Source organism: Eulemur rufifrons, chromosome 6 (assembly GCF_041146395.1).
Source record: "Eulemur rufifrons isolate Redbay chromosome 6, OSU_ERuf_1, whole genome shotgun sequence".
Taxonomy (NCBI): Eukaryota; Metazoa; Chordata; class Mammalia; order Primates; family Lemuridae; genus Eulemur; species Eulemur rufifrons.
Genome location: NC_090988.1, coordinates 88,869,327 through 88,892,328, shown reverse-complemented (window position 1 = coordinate 88,892,328; position 23,002 = coordinate 88,869,327). Strand labels below are relative to the sequence as shown.

The following is a 23,002-nucleotide window of genomic DNA, read 5'->3' as shown; positions in this document are numbered from 1 at the left end:
CTGCCAGGGACCTTACTTAATAGGAAATTGCAACTATCTATGTTCAGTAAGGCATTTCACGCAGTGGCAAATTCTAATTGTCATCTGAACTAAGTATGGATTTTAGAAACTGGAATTTTAGAAAAATGTCTGGCATTGGGAAAACTTTAGGCATATAAAGTAATGAAGAGTCAGAAACTGAAATGCAATCTTCTGGTTTTTATATTTGCTTAACCATTAAAATAACCTTTTTGATGAAACAGAAAAATATCATTTTTAGGTATGATAGTACTTAAAGGAAGCACAGCTGTAAAGTCCAAAAGCTGATCTCTCCTCAAACTTATTTCCAACATAAAACATTGCTATTTAGTTTAAAATAGTTTTACTTATTAATTTCCTTCCCCTTTAATAATGAAAATATGAATTAACATGACCAATATTTTAACAGTAATATTTTGTTAGAAAATTTAAAATACAGAAAAGTTTGAAGAATAATGTCATATTCTAGACTTAATAACTATTAACCCTTTGTCGTATTTGCTTCCATTCTTTTTTTATGTTCATTTTTCTATAATCAGTTTTTCTGTATCCATTTTAAAACTTAATTATACAAGGAATGGATGCATACATTCTCTTATTTTGCTTTATTTAAAAAATTGTAGGCCGGGCACGGTGGCTCACACCTGTAATCCTAGCACTCTGGGAGGCCGAGGCGGGAGGATCGTTTGAACTCAGGAGTTCAAGACCAGCCTGAGCAAGAGCGGGACCCCGTCTCTACTAAAAATAAAAAAAAATTATATGGATAGCTAAAAATATATATAGAGAGAAAGATTAGCCAGGCATGGTGGCGCATGCCTATAGTCCCAGCTACTCGGAAGGCTGAGACAGAAGGATTGCTTAAGCCCAGGAGTTTGAGGTTGCTGTGAGCTAGCCTGACGCCGTGGCACTCTAGCCCGGGCAACAGAGCGAGACTCTGTCTCAAAAAACAAACAAACAAACAAACAAAGAAACAAAAAATTGGAGATAGTCACTAATATTTGCAGTAGGTACTTACTAGTTCTTATTCATTGTTGCGGCTTCAATCTTTGATACTTATTCAGTTTCTTTCTTAAAACTATGTTAATGGTGTGCTCTATTTGGGAGAATATGGTCTTCGGTAAACATCCTTCATAGCTAAAATTCAGTGAATTTCATTGAATTTTTGGTTGGAAGGCTCTAGTGCTTTTAAACTGTAACTTCAGATTTTTGCAGAGAAACTCTCTGGCAGATTTTGAAGCCAGCTTCTTAACCTATGGGGCTTCAATTTGTGGTTGACTGTTTTAATTTAGAAATTCCCCAGACTTGATTGACTAAATAAATTTCATGTTATGTAGCCATTAAAATTATGGCTTCAAAAAGTATTTTAATGACATAGAAATGTGTTCATGAAAAAATTAGTGAAAAAGTACACAAAACTTTATATGCATTACAATCCCATTTTTGTATGTGGGCATGTGAATGTGTATAAAAACAGTGTCAATATAAAATGTTGGAAGGTGGTGAGTTTACAGGTCGTTTTTTTTAATACTCTTACATATATTTTAAAAATTCTCCACAATAAACGTTTCCCTTTTAGAATCAGAAATAAACAAGAAACATTATTAAAAAAAATTTTTTTTAACACTAAGCTCTTGTCTGTTCCAGGGACAGTCAGTGTTTGAAAAATCTAATGACATTCTCCTCATGATATATGAACCACTCTAATCAAGCATCCAACTATTTTAAACACTAGTAATGCTGAATGAAGTGTGGAAACAACTGTTAATTTCTTTAACAGGGTTCATTCTCATTCTGAAACCCCCGCCCTTATTTTTTGATGGACATAGGTTGTCTTTTTCTTGTCAGAATAGAGATGTTCTGATGCTGGAGCCAAAGCAATAGTTGCTATAGTATTCTGCTTTCATTCCAGTTCCTTGTAGAGGCAATCTTAACATCCCAAAGTTCATTTCTTATTTCTGTGGTGATTCAGGGTGAAGCCATCATAGTTGCATCTTTGGTGTCCCTTGCCTGAACAGTTTGCCACCTGCCTCCCTTTACCTGGTGCCCTCCTGGTGAGGTTTCATATCACAGCCTAAATATTACAGAGGAGCTATCCCTGAAACCCTTCCTCTAGTGAAAATCAACTATTTCTGTTATAATCTGTCATTGAACCCTTCATTTTTCCTTCATAGTTTTATGCCATTCAGGATAAGGTTCAGCTGTGAATGACTGAAGATCCAAAATGAAAATGGCATAAACAAAATATTATAACATTGTTTTTCTTCTCTCATCTAAAAGCTCTCTAGCTGGACTAGGGCTGCTGAGAGTGGTTCTACGGTGTCAGGGAACCCAGGTTCCCATATTCTACTGTTCTGCCATTCTCAGCATGAAGTTTCTACATCATAGTCCAAAATAGCTGCTCCATCTGCTAAGAAGGGGGAAAAGCAACAAAGAGCAAGCCTTGTATTTTTAAGGATGTTTGCTGGAAGTTGCATGCACCACTTCCAGTTAGATCCCATTGGCCTAAACTTAAATCACGTGGCCCCAACTAGGAGCAAGGAAGGCTGGAAAATATAATTTATTGCCAGTGATCATGGCCAAATAGAGTTCAGGAACCATCACTCAGAAGTGGGAAATAAATACTGGGGATAATTAGCAGTTTTTACTATATTAGCATTTTACAGTTTGTAATTGTGTATCTGTCTATATGATTACTATTTTTTAAATATCTATGTTATTAAATTGTTAGCTTCAAGAAGACAGGGAACATGAGTTTGTTTTATTCACTTCTTTATTCCTATTATAATATTTAGTATAATATTTAACATAGAATAGTATTAGCTTAGAAGACACACTTATATTTCTTAAATGAATTATTTTATCTATCTGATCTTTTTCTCTGCTTACACAGTAATTTTTTTCTATAGAACAGTGTATCTTGCTATTTATGCTTTTTAAATTTAACATTATGAAGATCTTCATACATTTTTGAGTGTTCTTTGAGAACACAATTTTGAACAGCTTCAATTATTTGTCTGGATATATCATAATTTTTAAAAGCTATTCCTCTAATATTTGATGATAGAATATTTCCAGTTTTTTTGCTCTTATTAATATTACTATGATATATACCCTACTATGTGAATGTGTGTTTTTTCTGGTTGCCTTAGGGTAAATTCCTAGGTATGAGAAGACAGGGTATTAGTCAGTTATTGCCATAACAATTCTGTGTAACAAACCGATGTTTTATTGAGTGGCTTTCAATAAATGTTTATTTTCACACTGGGGTCTGTAGGTCATCAGGGGTTCTCCTGATATAGGCTGTACTTGGCCGGGCACCTCTGCTTCAGTTTGTGCATTGTCTGACCTTGTCTTCCAGTTGCAGGTTTAGTTAGGTCTACTCTAATGTGTTAGAGGCCTTGCATGAATGGATAGCAGCTACCTGGGACATACTCATTTCATGGTTTATCACCAGAGCATAAGAAGCAGGCCAAACTACCAAAATACATTTTAAGACTCTGCTGGCATCAGTTCTGTTAACATCTCATTAGCCAAAATAAGTCATGTGGCCAAGCCTTGCAAAGTATTAAATATATGACAAAGGGTATGGATGTATAATTTTAAGACAGAAAGGATATAAAGAATTAAAAACAATAATTCATCTACCACACTTGGTTTAAAGGTATAAAAAAACTTTTACCACGTTAAAAAAATAAAACAAAAAAAACTTTTACTATGTATTTTCAAATAACCTCCAGAAAAGGCTTTATCATACTAATATAACAGCATATATGACAGTACCTGATTTTCCCCAGGAGATAACTGTGGGGAGAAAAAAAGCACTTTGCTAATTTGGAAGATGGATTAATATGTATTTGATGCGTATCAGGAGGTATATTTTTCATAGAATTTGCCATTTGTCCATGGTACAAATATTTTATAGTATGCCATAGAATTACCTTCTGGTTTTAGATTTTGTTATTCTTTCACACCTTCCCCTATTTTTCTTACTCCTTTTTAGAGAGAGAGAAAGAGACCCTTTTGTAGTCTTCAATCTTTCCTACAAATTTGCTCCTCTGACTCTGTGTTTAAAAATTACAGTCTCTTTTCCTTACAGAGTGCTTCAACCTAATCCTAGATGAAATACTTTTCTGGGTTTAATAAATATTTGCCATTTATGGAACCATTCTTAATTTTAAATTTGAGCATATTTTAGTAAAATAGATTTTGAAGCCTTTGGGAGAGAAATTTCTGTCCCTGCCATAACTAGTTATGCTTCTGATGCATAGAACAACGTAACTTAAGTAGGTGACTTGAAGAACAGATTGGGTGGGCGTGGGGGCACCAGGAGTTTGATTCTATTCCTAACTCTCTGACAGACTTGTTGATAAATTTTAGTTATTAGATAATTTAATATGTCCGTTTTCTTATTTATTAATGGAAAGTTTGGATAATGCCTTTATGAGTCAATGAACATGTATCTATTGAATACATTGAATTTTTTTAGAGGTGAGTTCTATTTAAATGGAAATTGTTGGCTTTAGTCATATTGGTTAACTTCATCTCATATGTAACACTTTCACCTCACCTTAATTTTCTGAGGAGCTTAGAACATTTCACATTTCACTTAGGCATGAGTGTGTCACTGTAATACATAAACTGACATAAACTGAGATGTGGACTTTGTTACTTAGCCGTGATTGTATAATTAATAATATCAGATTCAAGACTAGAATCCAGATTGCGGTACTCATCATGCAGTTTTATTTAGTAAATTACTCTGTAGACCTTTATCAAATATTTTTTGAAATAGGACATTAAGCAAAATAATTACATTGCCTTTAGGCCTCATTGCCTTGGAGTTGAGTAAGTAAATTGGATCCTGTGGTCTAATATTGGTAACCTGATACATGACTATCTCCAGCCTCTGATACCAGTAACCATAAAATGTTACTTTCCCTAATTCACAACCAAACTAGTGTGTTTGGCACATCACATTAGAATTTAGAATTGTTTTCTTAGAGATCCTTTCATTATGATGGGAACCTGACTTCATTTTCTCCAAAGCTTAGGAATTCCCTAAGATTTAGTGTCATAGTTTTGACATCACTGGTCCGGTTGTTGAGTTTACTGCCACTTGTGTACATAGGATATCAGCTTTCTCCTTTGTTTCAAATATAGGAAATGTAATATTTCAAGTTTCTCCTGGTGTAATCCTGTTGGTTTATATTCAGCCAAGATGAGATGTAGATAAGGCTCAGAAATGCTGGCCACAGATAGAGAAGTTCTGAAGATTGAGAGGTCATATATGTATGATGTGACTTTGGTTCCATGCTGCATTATCTGCTTTCTTTTTTATCTATATTCACGGAAGACAGTTTTTTCTTTTGCCAGTAGTTTTACCTAACTGGTCAAAGATTTGATTATCTGTTTAAGAAAGAGAAGCTTAATGAAATAACTTATGCTTTAATAATGTGCCATGTTATTGTAGGATATTTTACCCAGAGTATGGTAGAGGAAGTCAAGTTGGCTTGTACCAAATGCAGCAATTTGTTTTCTTAGTACGGTAGAGCAGTCTTCTTATGAATTTATCCTAATTTATTTTTGGTGCTGGCAAATGGAATGACTTTTGAAATTCAATTTGGAATTCTTAACCCTTGCCATCAGGTATTATATGTCTTAACACTGGGCTACAGGAATCTACTGTATTTTATTTTTCTTCTTGGCTCATCTCTTGCTTAGCTGAGAGCAGTTGCTTTGAGCTATGAAAATCAAGTGAAAGCCCAGGTTTGTGTAACTTTTTTCAAGCCCTGTGGTATCTGTCTTGGTCTTTGCTTGGAATATATGTATATTTCAAAATGTATAGGGACCCTTTGACTCTTTGGAGAACATTAATCTAAGTTTTGGCTGATACGTGGTGTGTATAATAAATGCTTTTTTGGGAGCCAGTGTAATTCTTACTCCACCTCTCCATTATATCAGCAACTTAATTTGTGCTTTTGAATAGTCCATTCCTCTCAGTTTATTCCCTTTTCTCTAGGGAATATGTGTTCTCTAGGATCTGTGTTTTTTTTTTCAAACTTCTTTATCATTTGAAGAGTCTGACTCATGTGTTTACTCCTCATACATTTACTGAGAATTTACTATGGTGAAAGGCATGGTACTAGGCCCATGGAGGATACAGAGAATGAAAATTTTACAGTGTTACTTCCATGTGACCGGTCATCTTGACCAATGAGACATTCAAGCTCATTAGCATTGACACTTTTACCAACTCATTCTTGCTTGCCTGTCTTGCATTCTCTTCTGTCCTACATACCCCATGAGTGTCCTGATGTCACCTTTACTCCCGGCGCTCTCTCAAGACTCCATGCCTTTATACAGGCACTTCTCTACTCCTGGAGTTTTCTTTTCTGGTTAATTCCTACTTATCCTTTGAAGACTCAGTTTAAGCGAGGTCCTCTAGAAGCTTTTCTTGACTTCTTGCCACCTTCCACATAGAGTGAGGCACTCCTCCTCTGTGTACTCATGGTACTTGTGCCTACTTATTTGGCACTTATTATGGTACTTATTTGTACTCATCACATTGTGTTGTAATTATTTGTAAGATCCTCAAAGGCAAGGACTGTGTTTGGCTCACATTTGTACACCTCAAGTCTAGAATGGTAGACAAGTAGCAAGCGTTTTTGAATGTTATTAATTCATTATGTTTTCAGGAAGCCAGTAAGCTGGCCAAGCATGTCCATACCAAAGGGCTTCACTATAAAAGAAGATTTCCATTTAAATAATTCAGTTCCTTTTTGGGGGGGAAAATATTCTCCATATTGTTTTCTCCATCAGTGTTTTAAGAACAGTCAGTAACATTATTGACTCTCTTCCAATTCAGAGTAGCTTTATCTTAGTTTCAGAAAGGGAAAATTTTTTTTTTTTTTTTTTTTGAGACAGAGTCTCACTCTGTTGCCCAGGCTAGAGTGAGTGCCGTGGCGTTAGCCTAGCTCACAGCAACCTCAAACTCCTGAGCTCAAGCGATCCTCCTGTCTCAGCCTCCCGAGTAGCTGGGACTACAGGCATGCACCACCATGCCCGGCTAATTTTTTCTATATATATATTTTTAGCTGTCCATATAATTTCTTTCTATTTTTAGTAGAGATGGGGTCTCGCTCTTGCTCAGGCTGGTCTCGAACTCCTGAGCTCAAACGATCCGCCCACCTCGGCCTCCCAGAGTGCTAGGATTACAGGCGTGAGCCACCGCGCCCGGCCGAGAAAGGGAAAATTTTTATCAAGTGAAGTTATATTGACTGGTAATGAGTCTGGAGCTAGCAGTCTGGAAGCCTGATACATCTAGAAACAGTCTCTTCTGTGGTATTGCAATATCACTTACCTCAGAAAACCTTGCATTTTCCCACACGTGCCTGGCTCTCCATTGAACTCACACATACCCTGTCCTCTGGACTTGTCAAATACTTGTTATGCTCTATTGTTTTTTCGGATGTTTTTTCCTATCTTCTTTGCTTAGTGCAAACTTAGGGCCACCTTATGGCTTTCTATCAGCAGGCCCACTTACAGGATAGTGTAACGCAAGAATGGTCACAAAAGAAACTTTGAAAACAACTATGAATAAATCAGGGTGCACTGGAAAGTAATATATGTAAATTATGGAATAATATGTGCTATATATATGCATATTATGGAATAGTACACAGCTGTTAAAGAATGAAGTACTTAACTGAAAGGAAAGATAAGTGGAAAATGAAAAAAACAAATTATAAAATTGATGTACAGTATAATTCAATATTAATTTAAAATACTAAAAACTGTATTTGTGTTCATTTATACTTGACAATGCATGGGAAAAGGTCTAGATCATCTAGAATTATTTGCACAGAACTGGTCACAGTGATTTACCTCAGTGGCATTCAGGAGAGATGACCAAGAAAGTTGGCACTTTTAACTTTATATAATACTCTTTTACTATTTGAATTCGTTTTTTATAAGGAACATATATTAGTTTTTTTAGACTATTGAAAGATATCAATATAGAAAATTACACATCCAATATATGTGTATATTTATATGTATATACAGATGGCTCAAATATATCTTAATAAACTGAAACACTTAGGTAAATAATGCCCATATCAATAATCAGAATATTATCAATAATATCACCACAGAAAGTCCTTTGTGCTTCTTTCAATTCACTATCTCCTCCCCAGAGAAACTACTATCATAACTTCTAACAGCATAGATTAATTTGGTCTATATATGAAATCAAATAGGGTGTATTCTTTTCTGTCTAGCTTATTTTGTTCAACATTATGTTTATGAAGTTATGTCTATTTCTTTTAAAGTTTTAAGAAAATTTTTATTTTGAAATAATTACAGATTCACAGGAAGTTGTCTTTTGAAATTTTAAATCACTAAAGAGTAAAAGTTTGTCATCTCCTGGATATACCCACCCTAACATCTCATAGCATAATCAAATGCTTTCTCTTTTATGAATCAATAGCTCTTGTTTTATGCCTCTTATGTAGCTCTTACCACATGTCTTTGATTGTTTGCATGCCGGTCGCCCTCTCTAGATTATGAGCCCCTGGAACTGTGTTCTCTACACCCTTATATACCTGGTGTTTCACACACAGTGGTGCTTAAGCATTTGTTAAAGAAAAGGAGTAAGTTTTAGTCCTCACTGTGCCATTCACTGACAGGTTTTGTGTCTATTGAATTTCTCTGAACTGGTTTTCTCATCTGTAATAGACATTATAATTGTATCATTTCAGATGCTTTTAACTGTATGTAACAGAAGGCCCAACTTAAAGTGGCTAAAACAATAAGTGGATATATTAACTCATGAAGAAGTTGCTAGAGTTGCTCAGTTCAGAGGCTCAGCACATGGCCAGGACCCATGTTCTGGTCATCTTGCTGCTCTGCTACCCTCAGTGTGTCAGCAAGCACTGCTCATCGTCACAGGATGGCTGCTGCAGCTCCAAGCTTTACGTTTTCACACACCAATATCCTGGGGCAAATAAAGGACCATTTTTTAAAGTATCCCTTCTTAACAACAAGGGAAACTTTTATTAGAAGCCCCTCAACAGACCGTGCATCTCATTGACCACAGTTCTGTCATATGCCAATGCCTAGTTCCTGGCAGAAAGAGTGAGTCCCCAAGACTGATTTATGTCTTGGAAGCGGGAGATTCTCCTCTCAAGCATTTGGAGGCTAGATACCTAAACAAATTGTTTTTCATTAGTAAGGAAGCAGAAGGGATGAAGAATAATGGATGTTGAAAAAGGCGTGCAGTCAACAATGTCTGTCTCTATAACACTTTATTAATGTAAATTAAAGATAGTGTACATCTGAAGATGTGTGTGTCCTGAAATACCATGAAGTTATATCATTAGTGCTTATTACTGCCTTTGTGGATTATTTTAGAAAAGTCTCCCTTTGCCACTCTAGTTAGCTAAAGCAATACATTATTAGAAGTAGAAAATAATGTAATTTATTTCAAATGTGAATTATAAATTATTTTTAATTTTTTTTGTATTTTAAAATTGTTTTTCCATAAACTTATCATTATCATCATTGTTGTTAATATCAGTATTCCATGCCTTTTGAAACAAAGCAGAGTGATGTCCATTGGTTAACAATACCTCTACACCCATATCATCTGGGAAAGCCAGAGTAGCAAAACACATGCTGTTTTCAGATTTCTGTTTTTTAAAATGTTGAACATGTTTCATGAACACATTAAACTTCTTTTTTCCCAGCAGATTAGGATGAAAGAACCAGAGAAGGAAAAGAAGTTTACTCTTTCACTAGTATCTTACTTTTTTTTTTTTTGTTAATAGACATAGAATCTTACTCTGTCACCCAGGTTGAAGGGCAATGGCAAGATCATACATAGCTCACTGCAACCTTAAACTTGTGGTCTCAAGTGATCCTCCCGCCTCAGTCTCTTGAGTAGCTAAAACTACAGCTAAAGCTACGCATCACGCCTGGCTAATTTTTAAATTTTTTGTAGAGGCAGGGTCTTGCTATGTTGCCTAGTTTGGTCTCGAACTCCTGACCTCAAGAGATCCTCCTGCCTAGGCCTCCCAAAATGCTGGGATTACAGGGGTGAGTCACCACACCCAGCCTAACTAGTATCTTCTTATGGTAGATGGTTGGATGAAAGGCTGTCGAAAAATTATCTTTTCAGATAGAGGATATGTTACCCAAAGTTGATTTACTCCAAGTTCAGTAAGCAAGTGTTTATGTGAAACGGTAGGGTTTGGCTAACCTCTCTCAGTCTAGCTCTGTCTGAAAATGATGAACTATTAGTTTCTGTGGTTAAGCACCAAAGACTTCTTTGCTTTGAAAAATGGGACCCTAGAAATCTTCAACAAATGTTTCTAATTTGTTAACTTTTCTCACACTCCTACCACCATCACCTTTTAAAAAATCTCTCCCTCTTTTGCCAAAACAAATTGTATTATTTTTGACCAAGAAGAATACAAAAGATAGAGATCAGTTCTGAACTTAATTCTCCTCATGACCAGTGAATGATTATTACTGCTCTGATGTTATCTAGTGCTTTTGTCATCTAATAAAGTAATTGGGGGAAAAATTAACAACTTTTTTCCTATGGAGTCAAGAAACACAGATCAGCTGATCCTGAAAAGTTCCATTGCCTGAAGGAAAAGAATTTAGTGAAATTGGGGAATATGTTAATCAAAAGAACCTGAAATTTGTTTTTCTGAGTGTGTGATCTCATTTGTTAGAGATTCTAGAAGTTTGTCATGAATTTGAGATAAATTCATATAAGATTTTGAATTGATCTACCACTGCCTTTTAATTAAGAATAAGATAGCAGGCTTCCTTTTTTTTAAACATACATCATTTGACAGTTCACCTTTTCCGTGGAATATTTGACTTTTTTTTTTTTTTTAAATCTGAGGTGAAGTCTCTCTGACTGTTGTTCACATTTAAAACCCCCAACTGGCCGGGCGCGGTGGCTCACGCCTGTAATCCTAGCACTCTGGGAGGCCGAGGTGGGCGGATCGTTTGAGCTCAGGAGTTCGAGACCAGCCTGAGCAAGAGCGAGACCCCATCTCTACTAAAAATAGAAAGAAATTATATGGACAGCTAAAAATATATATAGAAAAAATTAGCCGGGCATGGTGGTGCATGCCTGTAGTCCCAGCTACTCGGGAGGCTGAGACAGGAGGATCACTTGAGCTCAGGAGTTTGAGGTTGCTGTGAGCTAGGCTGACGCCACGGCACTCACTCTAGCCTGGGCAACAGAGTGAGACTCTGTCTCAAAAAAAAAATAAAATAAAATAAAACCCCCAACTAAAGTCAAGGTAGGGGAAAGTAACAGAGTTGTTTATAAACATGTATTGTAAAAACTGATTTCTGTTTATCCTATTATGTGAGTTGATCAGGTGAAACAGTGTTTGTAGGTTATTAGAAGTACTGCGTCTAAGCCTCATCTGCTGCTAATAGGGGATAAAATTATATATAACTCTTTTAAAATTTCTAGTATCCCTTTTCACAACTTCCCTTCCCTTAATTTTTACTTGCTCAATTATCTTCTTTAGGTATAGAGTGTTTTTAGCTATTACTTCAGGGTATCCTTCTGAAAAGAAATTGATTAGTTCTTCAAAGAGGGGAAGACTAATATGAGTCTCTAGAGCATGGCTTGGTAAACTGTGGCCTCCACCTGGGCCAAATCTGGCCTTCTGCCTGTTTTTGTAAATAAAGTTATTGGAACACAGCCACATTCTCTCATTTACATATTGTCTATGGCTGCTTTCATGCTACAGTGGCAGAGTTGAATAGTCACGACAAAGACAGTATGGCCTTACACTAGTTACTATCTGGTTGTTTATAGAAAGTTTGCCAACCTTATTCTAGAGAAATTTAACTAGAAAGGGTACTCAACTTAGAGATATTAGGCATAGTCGAACAGTCTAGGGCAGGAGTGAGTGCGCCACTGAAAACAGGGTGTGTATCGGCATATACTCTGTAATGAGACACCCTCCCACCATCCCCCTTTATAAACACACCAGCCCCACAGTTTTCAATTCATTTTTGGCACCTCATTCTCTCTTTTTTTTCTTAGCCACTTTTATTTTGGATTCTCTCTCTCCCTCCCCCCCCTCTTTTTTATAGATTTATTGAGGCATAATTAAAGTAAAATAAAATACACATCTTTAAAGGATCTAATTTTTGATGGTGTGAAACCATCATCACAATCGAGATAGTGAGCATATGCATCACCTCTGAAAATTTCCTTGTATTCCTTGGTAATCCTTCTCTTCCTCTTCCCATCCCTGTCCCCAGGCAAACACTGGTCTGTTTTTTGTCACTGTAGATTAGTTTACATATTCTAGAATTTTAACAGATAGACTTACATGGTGTGTACTCTTTGTATATTACAAGTAAAGTTACTTGAACATTCATGTCCAAGTCTTTGTGTGGAGATATGCTTTCATTTCTGTATGGTAAACGCCTCAGTATGTCTGAGTTGTGTAGTAAGTATACTTTTAACTTTTTAAGAAACTGCCAAAATGTTTTCCAAAATGGTTGTACCATTTTACATTCCTACCAGTAGTGTATGAGAGTTCTAGTTGCTCCACATTCTTCGCACTTCATTCTTAAATACGAGCACAACAGCCAAGAACCAGCAGATATTTAAGGGAAGCCACTGATGTGAAAGTCAGAATAGACCAAGAGAATTGGAAGGGACAATTCAAAATAACTATAAATTTAGATCCTTTGAGCAGAAATAGAAAATACTGCATCTGTGAAATAAGAACAGGGTGCTAGGAATAATGGAACAATTAGAAAACAAAAAGAATTCTTAGTTTAAAAAAAAAGGTTAGAAAACTAAATAGGAGTCATCTCTCAATAAGTATATGGAAGAGACAAAGGGCTAGAGAGTGGAGGAGAAAAAAAATTTAAGAGGATCACCCATAAGGTCTCATGTCTGCCTAATAGAAGTTCTGAGACAAGAGAACAGAGAAAATGGAGAAGAGAAAATCATCCAATAACTGATATAAGGAAATGTCGCACAACTGAAGAGCATATAATCCCAGTTTAATAGAACTTACTGAGTGCCTAAAAACTATGAATGAGAAAAATCCCACACCCCCATACTGAGGCACATCATTGTGAAACTTAAGGATAAACAGGAGTAAAAGATCCTAAAAGCTTCCTCAGGGGGAAAAAAAAATTGCAAACAGAGATTGGGAATCAGATGGCATCAGACTTCTCAGCAGCAACACAGGAAGCTAGAAGTCATTGGAATAATGCTTTAAAAATTTTGAAAAACAGCCAGACACAGTAGCTCATGCCTGTAATTCCAGCACTTTTGGAGGCTGAGGTGGCAGGATTGCTCGAGGCAGGAGTTTGAATCCAGCCTGAAGAACGTAGTAAGACCCTGTCTCTATAAAAAAATAGAAAAATTGCTGGGTGTGGTGGCACATGCCTGTAGTCTCAGGTACTCGGGAGGCAGGAAGGTTGTTTGAGCCCAGGAGTTTGAGATTACAGTGAGCTACAGAGAGCCGCTGCACTCTAGCTGGGGCAACAGAGTAAGACCCTGTCTCAAAAAGAAAAAAAGGAAGAGAAGGTAAACACCTGAAGAAATCCCTACAGGAGTTTAAAAGTTGAAAGTAGTTTCCTAAAAGGAAACATGATTAAAAAGTTGGAGAGGGTTGGTGCAAAGGACTGTTGTTTTTATTATAAGCCTTGTAGTATTTTTAAAAGCTATGTTTATATATTACTTCAATAAAAAAACTAAATAGAAAAATGAAAGTCTGAATTATCATTAGGTAAGATGCTTAGTCTTTGTGGGATTACCCTGGGCTACTGAGGCAGGTTACCTGTTGATTAAGCCTGTCTGCCACATGTCCCTAGGCTGTGTTAGGAACTCTGCTTGGGCCTCTCTGGTTCTCCCTTTTCATTTTTCTTAGTATAAGCCACATTAAGTTAGGACATTCCTTAGGAGTCTATAGGTGAGAAGAATACGTCCTTTTTTAATTAGCTGCTATTCTCTTCTGGTTAGAAACCAGATCTAGGCAATAATAATAATAACAATAAACATACTACGAATGAGTTTCGCCTCATAGGATATTATGACCTTTCTACCCTTAAACCGATATCTTCTGGAACTATACTTAAAACCCAGAAACTATAAAACTCCATGAGATCAGGGATTTTGCTTGTTTTGTTCGGTAATGTGCTGGCTCTCAATAAACATTTGTTAAATAAATGACTACTCTGAGAATTATTTAAATTCCAATAAATGGATATTTAGTGCCTACTCTCACGGAGATGGGAGGTTCTCTTGGTGGGGAGTTATCATGGAAGCCTTCATCAATGAGCTGGTATCTGACTGAGTGTTGAAGGATGAGTGGGGATTAGCTAAGTACACAAAGACCTACCAGGCAGCAAGAACAGCATGTGCAAAAGCATAGGAATAGGAAACAACAAGGCATATTAAGAAAAATGTAAGAGTTAGGATTGCTAGAACAATTTCTTGTCAGGTGAGATTTAGAGAGGCAGCTTTTATAGTTTGAAAACAAAGCACTTTGAACTATTGCTTTGATTACTTTTAATTCTAAATATTATAGTATTAGTAAAAGCCATAATTATATAGCACTTACTATTTGTCAGGCACATCTCTACATGCTTTAAATATACTAATTCATTTAGTCCTCACAGTAACCCTAGATATGTACTGATTATTCCCATTTTATGGATGACAAGTCATTTTCCTGAGGTCACCAAGCTGGTAATTGGTAAAGCCAGATATGAATTCAGGCCATGTGGCTCCACATTGTTTTGGATTTCAAATAACATCAATCAAAGAGGGGTATGAGATTTACATTTATTCAAGGGGGTGGATGGATTTTAACTGTTGAGAAACACTTCATTAGATCGTGAAGTGAGAGGGAGAGTAGTAAAAGGTGAAGTGGAAAATATACTATAAATAGGACAATGCTAGATCATGTGAGGCCTTATATACCCATTTCCTTGACTACTGTTTGCTTTTTGTACTTTCATTTCAGGGCAACTTGATTTCTGAAGTTTTGTTTTCTGAATCACTACTAAATTAGAAGGTCTCTTTCCTTTTCACCTCAATAGAATGAGGACCTTGCTCCTAAAATCCATCTACTCTAAAATAGTCTTGTGTTTAATATCAGCATTTTAATTCTTAAATTAAAAAGTATTACTTTACACAATACAAATTTGTATATGAATATGTACTAAGATCAGGGTTTTTTGTTTATTTCCCCTTTTCAGCTAAGAGTTGTAGGAGGAGACTAGAATATTGACAGTAGAGTCCATCATTTCTTTAGACATTTTTTTCCCTGATTATAAAAGTCATGCATGTTCATTTGGCAAATTCAGCAAGGAAAAAAAATGAAATTTAGTTGTGATCCTGCTTCCGTGTTTTAGATCCTTTTATTTTTTCTATGCCATACATTTGTATTAAAAAGCAAAATAGAGATTGGTATTATATTTATTATTTTAGAAATACTTATTTCTATATATCTTGAGTATTTCCTCACATTCTTAAATATTCCTCAGGAATTAATGGTTTTTAGTGGCTTGATAGTATCTTATCATATGGGTAGAATATCATATCATACAGGGCTTATTTAACCAATTCACTATTTTTAAACATTTGGATGATTCCCAGTTTTATACTGTTTTGTGCCTAGACCTGTAGTATACATCCTTAAACATAAATATTTGTATATAATTTTATTTCCTAGAAGGAAAAAAATTACCAGATAAGGAGTAAATAGATGCTTTTTACATGTCTTTGTGAAGACCTGTTTGGTATATATAGCAGAATCTAACTCAAAGAAGTTTTAGTAGAAAGAGGAGTTATTGGAACTGTATTGGTATCTCAGGGAACCCAGGGGCAGTTTTGGGGGCTGGAACCAGAGTCTCTGTCTCTTTGTCTTTCTCTCTATCTGTTCCATTTCCCTTCTCTAGAAACGAACTTTCTCAACTTCTCTGTACATATAGCAGGCAGAAGGCTCTGGCCACTGGTAAGTTCCTACGGTTGTGTTTTCTCCATTCTAGAGACCATCCCAGACTCCTCTGGTTTATTCTCATTCCAGATTTTTGGAAAGAGAATGTAATGAGCCTGGTTTGAGCTGAATATCCAATCAGCACTTGTCCAATTATCTTTGGCCAGGAGACTAGTTGTATCACTAGCACAGACGTGGCTAGATCAGGGAGCATCTCTCAGAGAAAGGGAGCAGTGAGTTAGGCAGATATCCCAAAAAGTTTCTGAAGAATTTTATGTTACCTAGTTGCTCTCTAGAAAGATTGTATTTGTTTTTAGGGTCAGTCATTTTATTAAAAGAGAAGTTATTTAACACATGCTAGGTGGAATTCCTTCCCATCTGAATTTAAAGAAAAGCTTTAATGATCAATCCATTTGGCAAATATGTATTGGGTACCTCCAATGTGCCAGGTACCTTTATAGATGCTGAGAGTATACCAGTCCTACCAGACTGAGTCCCTGCCCTTTTTGTAGTCATTTGTTAGAAGTTGGGTACACTGTGAACTGACCTTCAAAATATCCATTCTAAGTCTCTCTTTTCTTAAAGACAGGGTCTCACTCCGTCAACCAGGTTGGAGTGCAGTGGCACAATTATAGCTCACTGCAGCCTCGAACTCTTGGCCTCAAACAGTCCTCTCACCTCGTTTTTCTCCCAAAGTGCTGGGATTATAGGCTCAAGCTACTGCATCTGGCCTATTTAAGTCTAAATCAGATTTCACTTTGTCAACAGTATAATACAGTTAAGTGTAGTGTAAAAAAAAAAAAAACAAACAAACAAAAAAACACCCATAATGTTCCACTGTTGGATATTTCCATCTATTTTTTCTAAGTAAATGATTGGAAGTTGTGAGGTTATGATACTTGGAGATCTAAGAATATATTAACAGTTTAATCTTCCTCCCCTTACCCCTATGGTAGGGCAGCTGTGGAGTGTAAGGAGGTGTTTAGGCTGTGGCTCTCTAGTGTCTGTTTTCTGCAGGTTTAAGTGAGATCCTTCATGTTTAACAAGACTTTCTTACAGGTGAGATGTTAGGGGACTAGAGTTCTTTTCCAAGTTGGAAAATTAACTGTCAGAAAAACCTTGGCAAAGTAGGAAAACAGGTATGTTTTGAGTTTCCATCAAAAACAGATTAGACTTTTTTCCTGATAGTGCTTTGTACCTGTCAGTCAGGTTAGCGGTTAAGTTATCCAGTGACAAACTTGAAAATGTGCTCTGCAAGACTGGAGTTTTAGAGGAAAATTCCCTTAAGCATCGTATTTTTACACTTTTCTCCTCTGAGTCTGCTCTCAGGAAGTAATTTATGATGCATTTAAGCCAAGGTTAGTGGATAGTGCCTTCTCAGGAGACCTGATCTCAGTTTGGTGGGTCCTCCTTCAAGTGAGCTAGGGCAAGGTCTAGAGTAGCCTACTGCCTGTTTGCACTTGTGAGACCCCTTGCTGCTGTTGGAGTTAGGGTTTTAGTTGATTTTACTTATTTTAGCTTGAGTCATATTAGAGATGGCATTTTTAAAGAGATACGAGTTTTCTCTTTTTTTCTCTATTCAGAGAAAATTGAGAACAAAAAGTACAAGTTTTCCTATGTAATCCAAGAAATTTCATTCTGTTCTGCAGTTTCTAAACCAGCTTGGGTTTGTTGGGGAAATTAAGCCCTAATGCTCTTGGTGTCCATTATATGTATTGAATTAACATTCCTGTGCATCTAGAATGATAATTGAGAAAATTGTCACTAAAATAAGTTTTCGTGTTCTGTGGCTTAAATGAGGAATCCTGGTTGAGAAAGGCTGACGGGAAACCCTCTCCTGTAAAACTCTAGACATCCAAGGATTACACCTGAGTGGGTGTGGGTTGATGCGGTAATGCTTATGTAGTTCTAAGATGGAAGATAAAAAGGTCTTAAGCCGTAAATAGACCACTGGATGTGATTCAGTAAAAATAATTATTTTTACAAAATACAAAAAGAACTTGAGGAAAAACCTGCAGTTATCATTTTTATGTAAATCAAAACATTAATGCCAATAATATTTATTTTTGTGCTAACATGATTTTTTTCAGCATTTACTATAACCATCTTGATTATTTTTACTATATTTAAAAAAAATAAAATCAGTTATCTTCATAAGCTGCGACACTTGATTAGTTTTTAAAACAGATAAGTAAAAAGCATGTCAGCCTATTATTTGTGCTTGTAAATAATGTAACTGTGTTATGGAACCGAGCCCTGGGGAGGAGGCCAACACATGGATTGTTTACTAAAGGTGTCAGGATTCTCACAAAGCACAGGGATTCTGTAGCTAATCTTAAAGTTTCCCTCTCTAAAGGTCTTTTAAACAAGAGCATCTGTGAAATAAATCTGCATTATATATTTCTGCAACTAAATCCTGATTCATTGGTTGGGAGGGCCATTATTGGTGAAGTAAATGTATAGGTGAAAATACGTTTCATAGGCAATAGAAATGACATGTCCTTCTTGAACAAATTTATATTCCTAGAAATTGTTAATAACAGAAGCTGTTAAATTTCTCCACTCTCTTTTTTAAAGAAATGTTTACAAGGACCTGGTGAGTCTTTTTTTTTTTTTTTTTCTTTTAAGACACAGTCTTGCTCTGATGCCCAGGCTGGAGAACAGTGGCATTATCATAGCTCATTGCAGCCTTGAACTCCTGGGCTCAAGTGATCTTCCTGCCTCAGCCTCCTGAGTAGCTAGGACTACACATGTGCATGTCTACACCTGGCTAATTAAAAAAAATTTTTTGTAGAGATGGGAGTGGGTCTTGAACTCCTGGCCTCAAGCAATCCTCCCACCTCAGCCTCCCAAAGTGCTGGGATTACCGGTGTGAGCCCATGCCCAACATATTTTTTAAAAATAGTTTACGTGGAAAACTGGTGTCATTGAGAAGGTATTGCATGAGCTATAAAGAAGCAAGAATATTTTAAATTTAAATACTTTAAATAAAAGGTACATTGCAGAGCCTCCTGGTGGCAGCAGTTCTTTGTCACCAGTGTCCTAATTTGAGACACCTGCCAAATGGGAGCTGATTCTGAATTAGCAAAACAAAGCTATTCTATTGCTCATATCATTTTAAGGCTTCTAACTACAAAAATTCTACAACAAACTTTTTTACTACAAAAAAAGTAAAATAATATGTTGAACATTTTAAAATTCTGACTTTAGGCTCACATTCTATTATATTTTGAATGGATCTAATATTTAATTTATGAATGCCTTACAGGTGAATTCATGGAATCTAGGTGTAAATTATTAGGGTGTTTGTATTAAGTGATCCCATGACATCTGCTGCCTCTATGCCTGACAGATACAGTATGTAGATCTGGTGATAATTTTATTAGATCTCAGTTCAGATGACTTACTAATGAAGGGATGAGTTGACTGATCTGGGGAATTGGAATGGTCAGTGGAAAGAAACCTGTGGCTAGCGTTTGTGTAACAGTAAAAGGTCGGTGGAGAGAAAAGTCTCACTGGCTTCTTAACTGTGACTCCTCAGTCTAAATGCCTGTAGGTTGCTATATAGGGTACCCACGCACTTCTCCCATCAGTTGTAGAATGGTCATCAAGAGTGAGTTGTATGGAATACTATTCAGCTATAGAAAAAAGAATGAAATCGTGGCTTTTGTAGCAACATGGGTGGAACTGGAGGTCATTATCTTAAATGAAACAACTCAGACACAGAAAGACAAATAACTCATGTTCTCACATACGAGAGGGAGCTAAATAATGTGCACACATGGAAGCAGAGTGTGGAATGATGATCAGTGGAGACTGAGACTCAGAGGGGTGAGGGGATGGGAAGGAATGACGGGAGGTCGTTCGGTGGGTACCATATGGGTTGCTGCAGTGATGGATGCACTGAAGGCTCTAACTTTACCACAGTGCAATATATCAATGTAGCAAAATTGCACTTGTACCCCATGAATATGTACAAATAAAATATAAAAAGAAAGGCATTAATAAAAAATAAGTAAATAAAAATGGAGTTAGTCCTCTCAAAAACAAGTGAGTTGTGTTTCTTTGCAAACCTGTTTATGCTCTTTGTTCTGGTTATTGTAATTATGTAATTTAATTAAGTATTACTAAATCAATGGCTTATGAAAAAAATAAGTAGTTCCCATGGAAGCTAAGTTTAATGCTTTGGAAAGAGTTGATAAAAAAATTACTAAAAAATTGCCACTTAGTTACTTTTGGGTAAGACAACTGTAACAGAATGGGGTGAATTATTAATGTCCAGAAGGTTTCTACATTCAGATTGCTTCAAAGTGTCTTAAATTCTCACCATAATTTAAAAGCCAAAAATGGAAATGGTAGAGGATACATTATAGCTATGGTTTATGAAAGACAGACATTTTAGCACTCCCACCTGTAGATCCATACAAACAGAAGGCTTGGCCCTACATTACAAGATTAATAAATGAAGGTTCATTTAAGTTAAAATAAGATGCTCAGGTATATTTATCAAATTTTTATGATTTCCTGATTTATATGACTTTATTTTCTTATCTGGTCAACTACTGGTCCTGATCATTATTGGTTAAGAGAGCTTCTACTGCATTGCTTCAAGGTACTAAAACTAAAGTATAATCTTTCAGCATTTAATTCATTGATTCACAAACATTTATGGAGTGCCTGTTATATGGAAGCATTCCACTCAGCCTCAGTGATGAACAAGGCTTATAGGGTTTCTCTTCTTAAGGAGCTTACCTTCTAATGGCATATTAGTGAAAGTATGGTGATTTCAATAGTAATGACTTTCTCGACAATTGTAGAATAGTTATAAAAATAACATCCAGTTTTGTATTGAAGGCCAAAGCTACATCTACCTGTAGATTACTAGTTCTTAGTCTTATTAACAGCTATACCATAAACTAAACTAAAAAGCTTTAGAAAAATGCCGCATCCAGGGCTGTGTCTTAGACCAATTGAATTAGAATCTCTGGGAATGGGGCCCGGGTACACAAAGATGTGTAGGAATGGGAAAGTTGATTTTGCTTAAAGTTGTTTGATATTTCCCAAACTAAATCTGATAACCTCAAGTCAATTTGATATAGCATTTTTATTCCTGAATCATCTGGGGACAAAAATCTATATGGTGTTAGTTTGTCAGAGTTAATGATGTATTTGAATCTTACTAGAGAAGAAACTTGATGTAATATAATTTTCAAGGATTGCTATCATATTAATACTCTGACATTTAGCTTTTCCTTTTAGAAAAAAAATGTAAAGAAAGATGAGTTGATTGAAATTATTCTTTGACTCTATAGATGGAAGAGTGCGTCTTTTACCAATATGTTAATATTTTAGTTTTCAGAAACATTTCAGTGGGTCAGAAACCTCAGAAAAAGCATCATATGTTTTCTTTGCTTTGAAATATTTATGTTGGCTGGGCGTGCTGGCGCACACCTGTAATCCTAGCACTTTGGGAAGCCAAGGTGGGAGGATTGCTTGAGGCCAGGAGTTCGAGACCAGCCTGAGCAAGAGTGAGACCCTGTCTCTATAAAAAGTAGAAAAATTAGCTGAGTGTGGTGCCGCATACCTGTAGTCCCAGGTACTCAGGAGGCTGAGGCAGAGAGGTCACTGGAGCCCAGGACTTGGAGGTTACAGTGAGCTATGATGATGCCACTGCACTCAAACCTGGGCAACAGAGTGGGACCTTGTCGCAAATAAATAATAAATAAAATAAAATATTAATGTTCAGCTTTTCTGCCTCCACTGCAACCATGGTGCCCATGAAAAACCTTGTGGCAAAGGGAGGCAAAAAAAGAAGCAGAAGGTGCACCCTTGACTGCACCTACCCTCTAGAACTGTGATCCCCAAGCCCCAGGCCACAGACCAGGTCTGTGGCCTGTTAAGAACCAGGCTGCAGAGGTCCACCTCACCCCCTGCCTGACCCCCCCTTCCAGAAAAATGGTCTTCCTCCATACTGGTCCCTAGTGCCACAAAGGTTGGGGACTGCTGCTCTAAAAGGTAGAATCATGGATGCTGCCAATTTTGAGCAGCTTCTCCAAGAGAGAGCCAGAGTGAATAGAAAAGCTGGGAATCTCAGTGGAGGAGTTGTAACCTTCAAAAGGAGCAAGATCACTGTAACTTCTGAGGGATATCTTTTTTCATTTTATTTTTTATTTTTGCGGATATCTTTTTTCAAAAGGTATTTGAAATATATCACTAAAAATTATTTGAAGAAGAACAATCAATATAATTGGTTGTACATAGTTGCTAAAAGTAAATAGAGTTATAAATTATGCTATATCCAAATTAACCAGGATGAAGAAGAGGCGGAAGATGAGGATCAAAACTCATTTATCTGGAATATTTTGTCTGAGTTCTTGAATAAAAACTAGAAAAACAAAAAAGTTAATGTTCAGCTTATATGAAATACTGATACATGTTAGAAAATAATTGAGCCATGGTGTTCTTTTTACCAGTCATAGCATATATGTAATTTTGTATATAATGAACAAAGACTAATTGATGTCTAAGGTATTGACAATGTCTTAAAATCTCCTCTTAAGGATGATTTCATTTATACTTAATCTTTAGGCCTAAACATTTTGAAGATTAAAAGTGTAGCACGTTCATTATTTTTCTTCTTAGCACTTACAAAATATAGTTATGCTTTTCTTATTCATTTACACGCTTTTTAAACTTTTTATTTATTTTATTTTTTTAGAGCCAGGGCCTCACTCTATCGCCCAGGCTGGAGGGCAGTGGTATGATCATAGCTTACTGTAACCTTGAGCTCCTGGGCTCAAGTGATCCTCCTGCCTCAGGCTGCCAAGTAGCTAGGACTACAGGCATCTTTATACACTTCTGTCACTCAAAAGAGGACTAGAAGTTAGTACCTTTACTTTTAGGTATTTGTTTCACTAGTAATCCTTTCATATTGATATTTTGTAGATCAGGTACACATATTATAGAAAGTTTTTGAT

The 23,002-nt window shown here is 36.3% G+C and overlaps 2 protein-coding genes across 2 annotated transcripts in view; both read left to right on the top strand.

The window, feature by feature from the left end:
* Positions 1-23,002, top strand: part of PHF21A (PHD finger protein 21A) — a 177,942-nt gene that overhangs the window by 43,727 nt on the left and 111,213 nt on the right. The gene's annotated exons all lie outside the window — the stretch shown is intronic.
* Positions 21,794-22,303, top strand: LOC138384369 (large ribosomal subunit protein eL22-like). Its single transcript, XM_069469869.1, has 2 exons — positions 21,794-21,879; positions 22,045-22,303. Exons 1-2 carry the CDS (start codon positions 21,794-21,796, stop codon positions 22,301-22,303), a joined length of 345 nt encoding a protein of 114 aa, XP_069325970.1.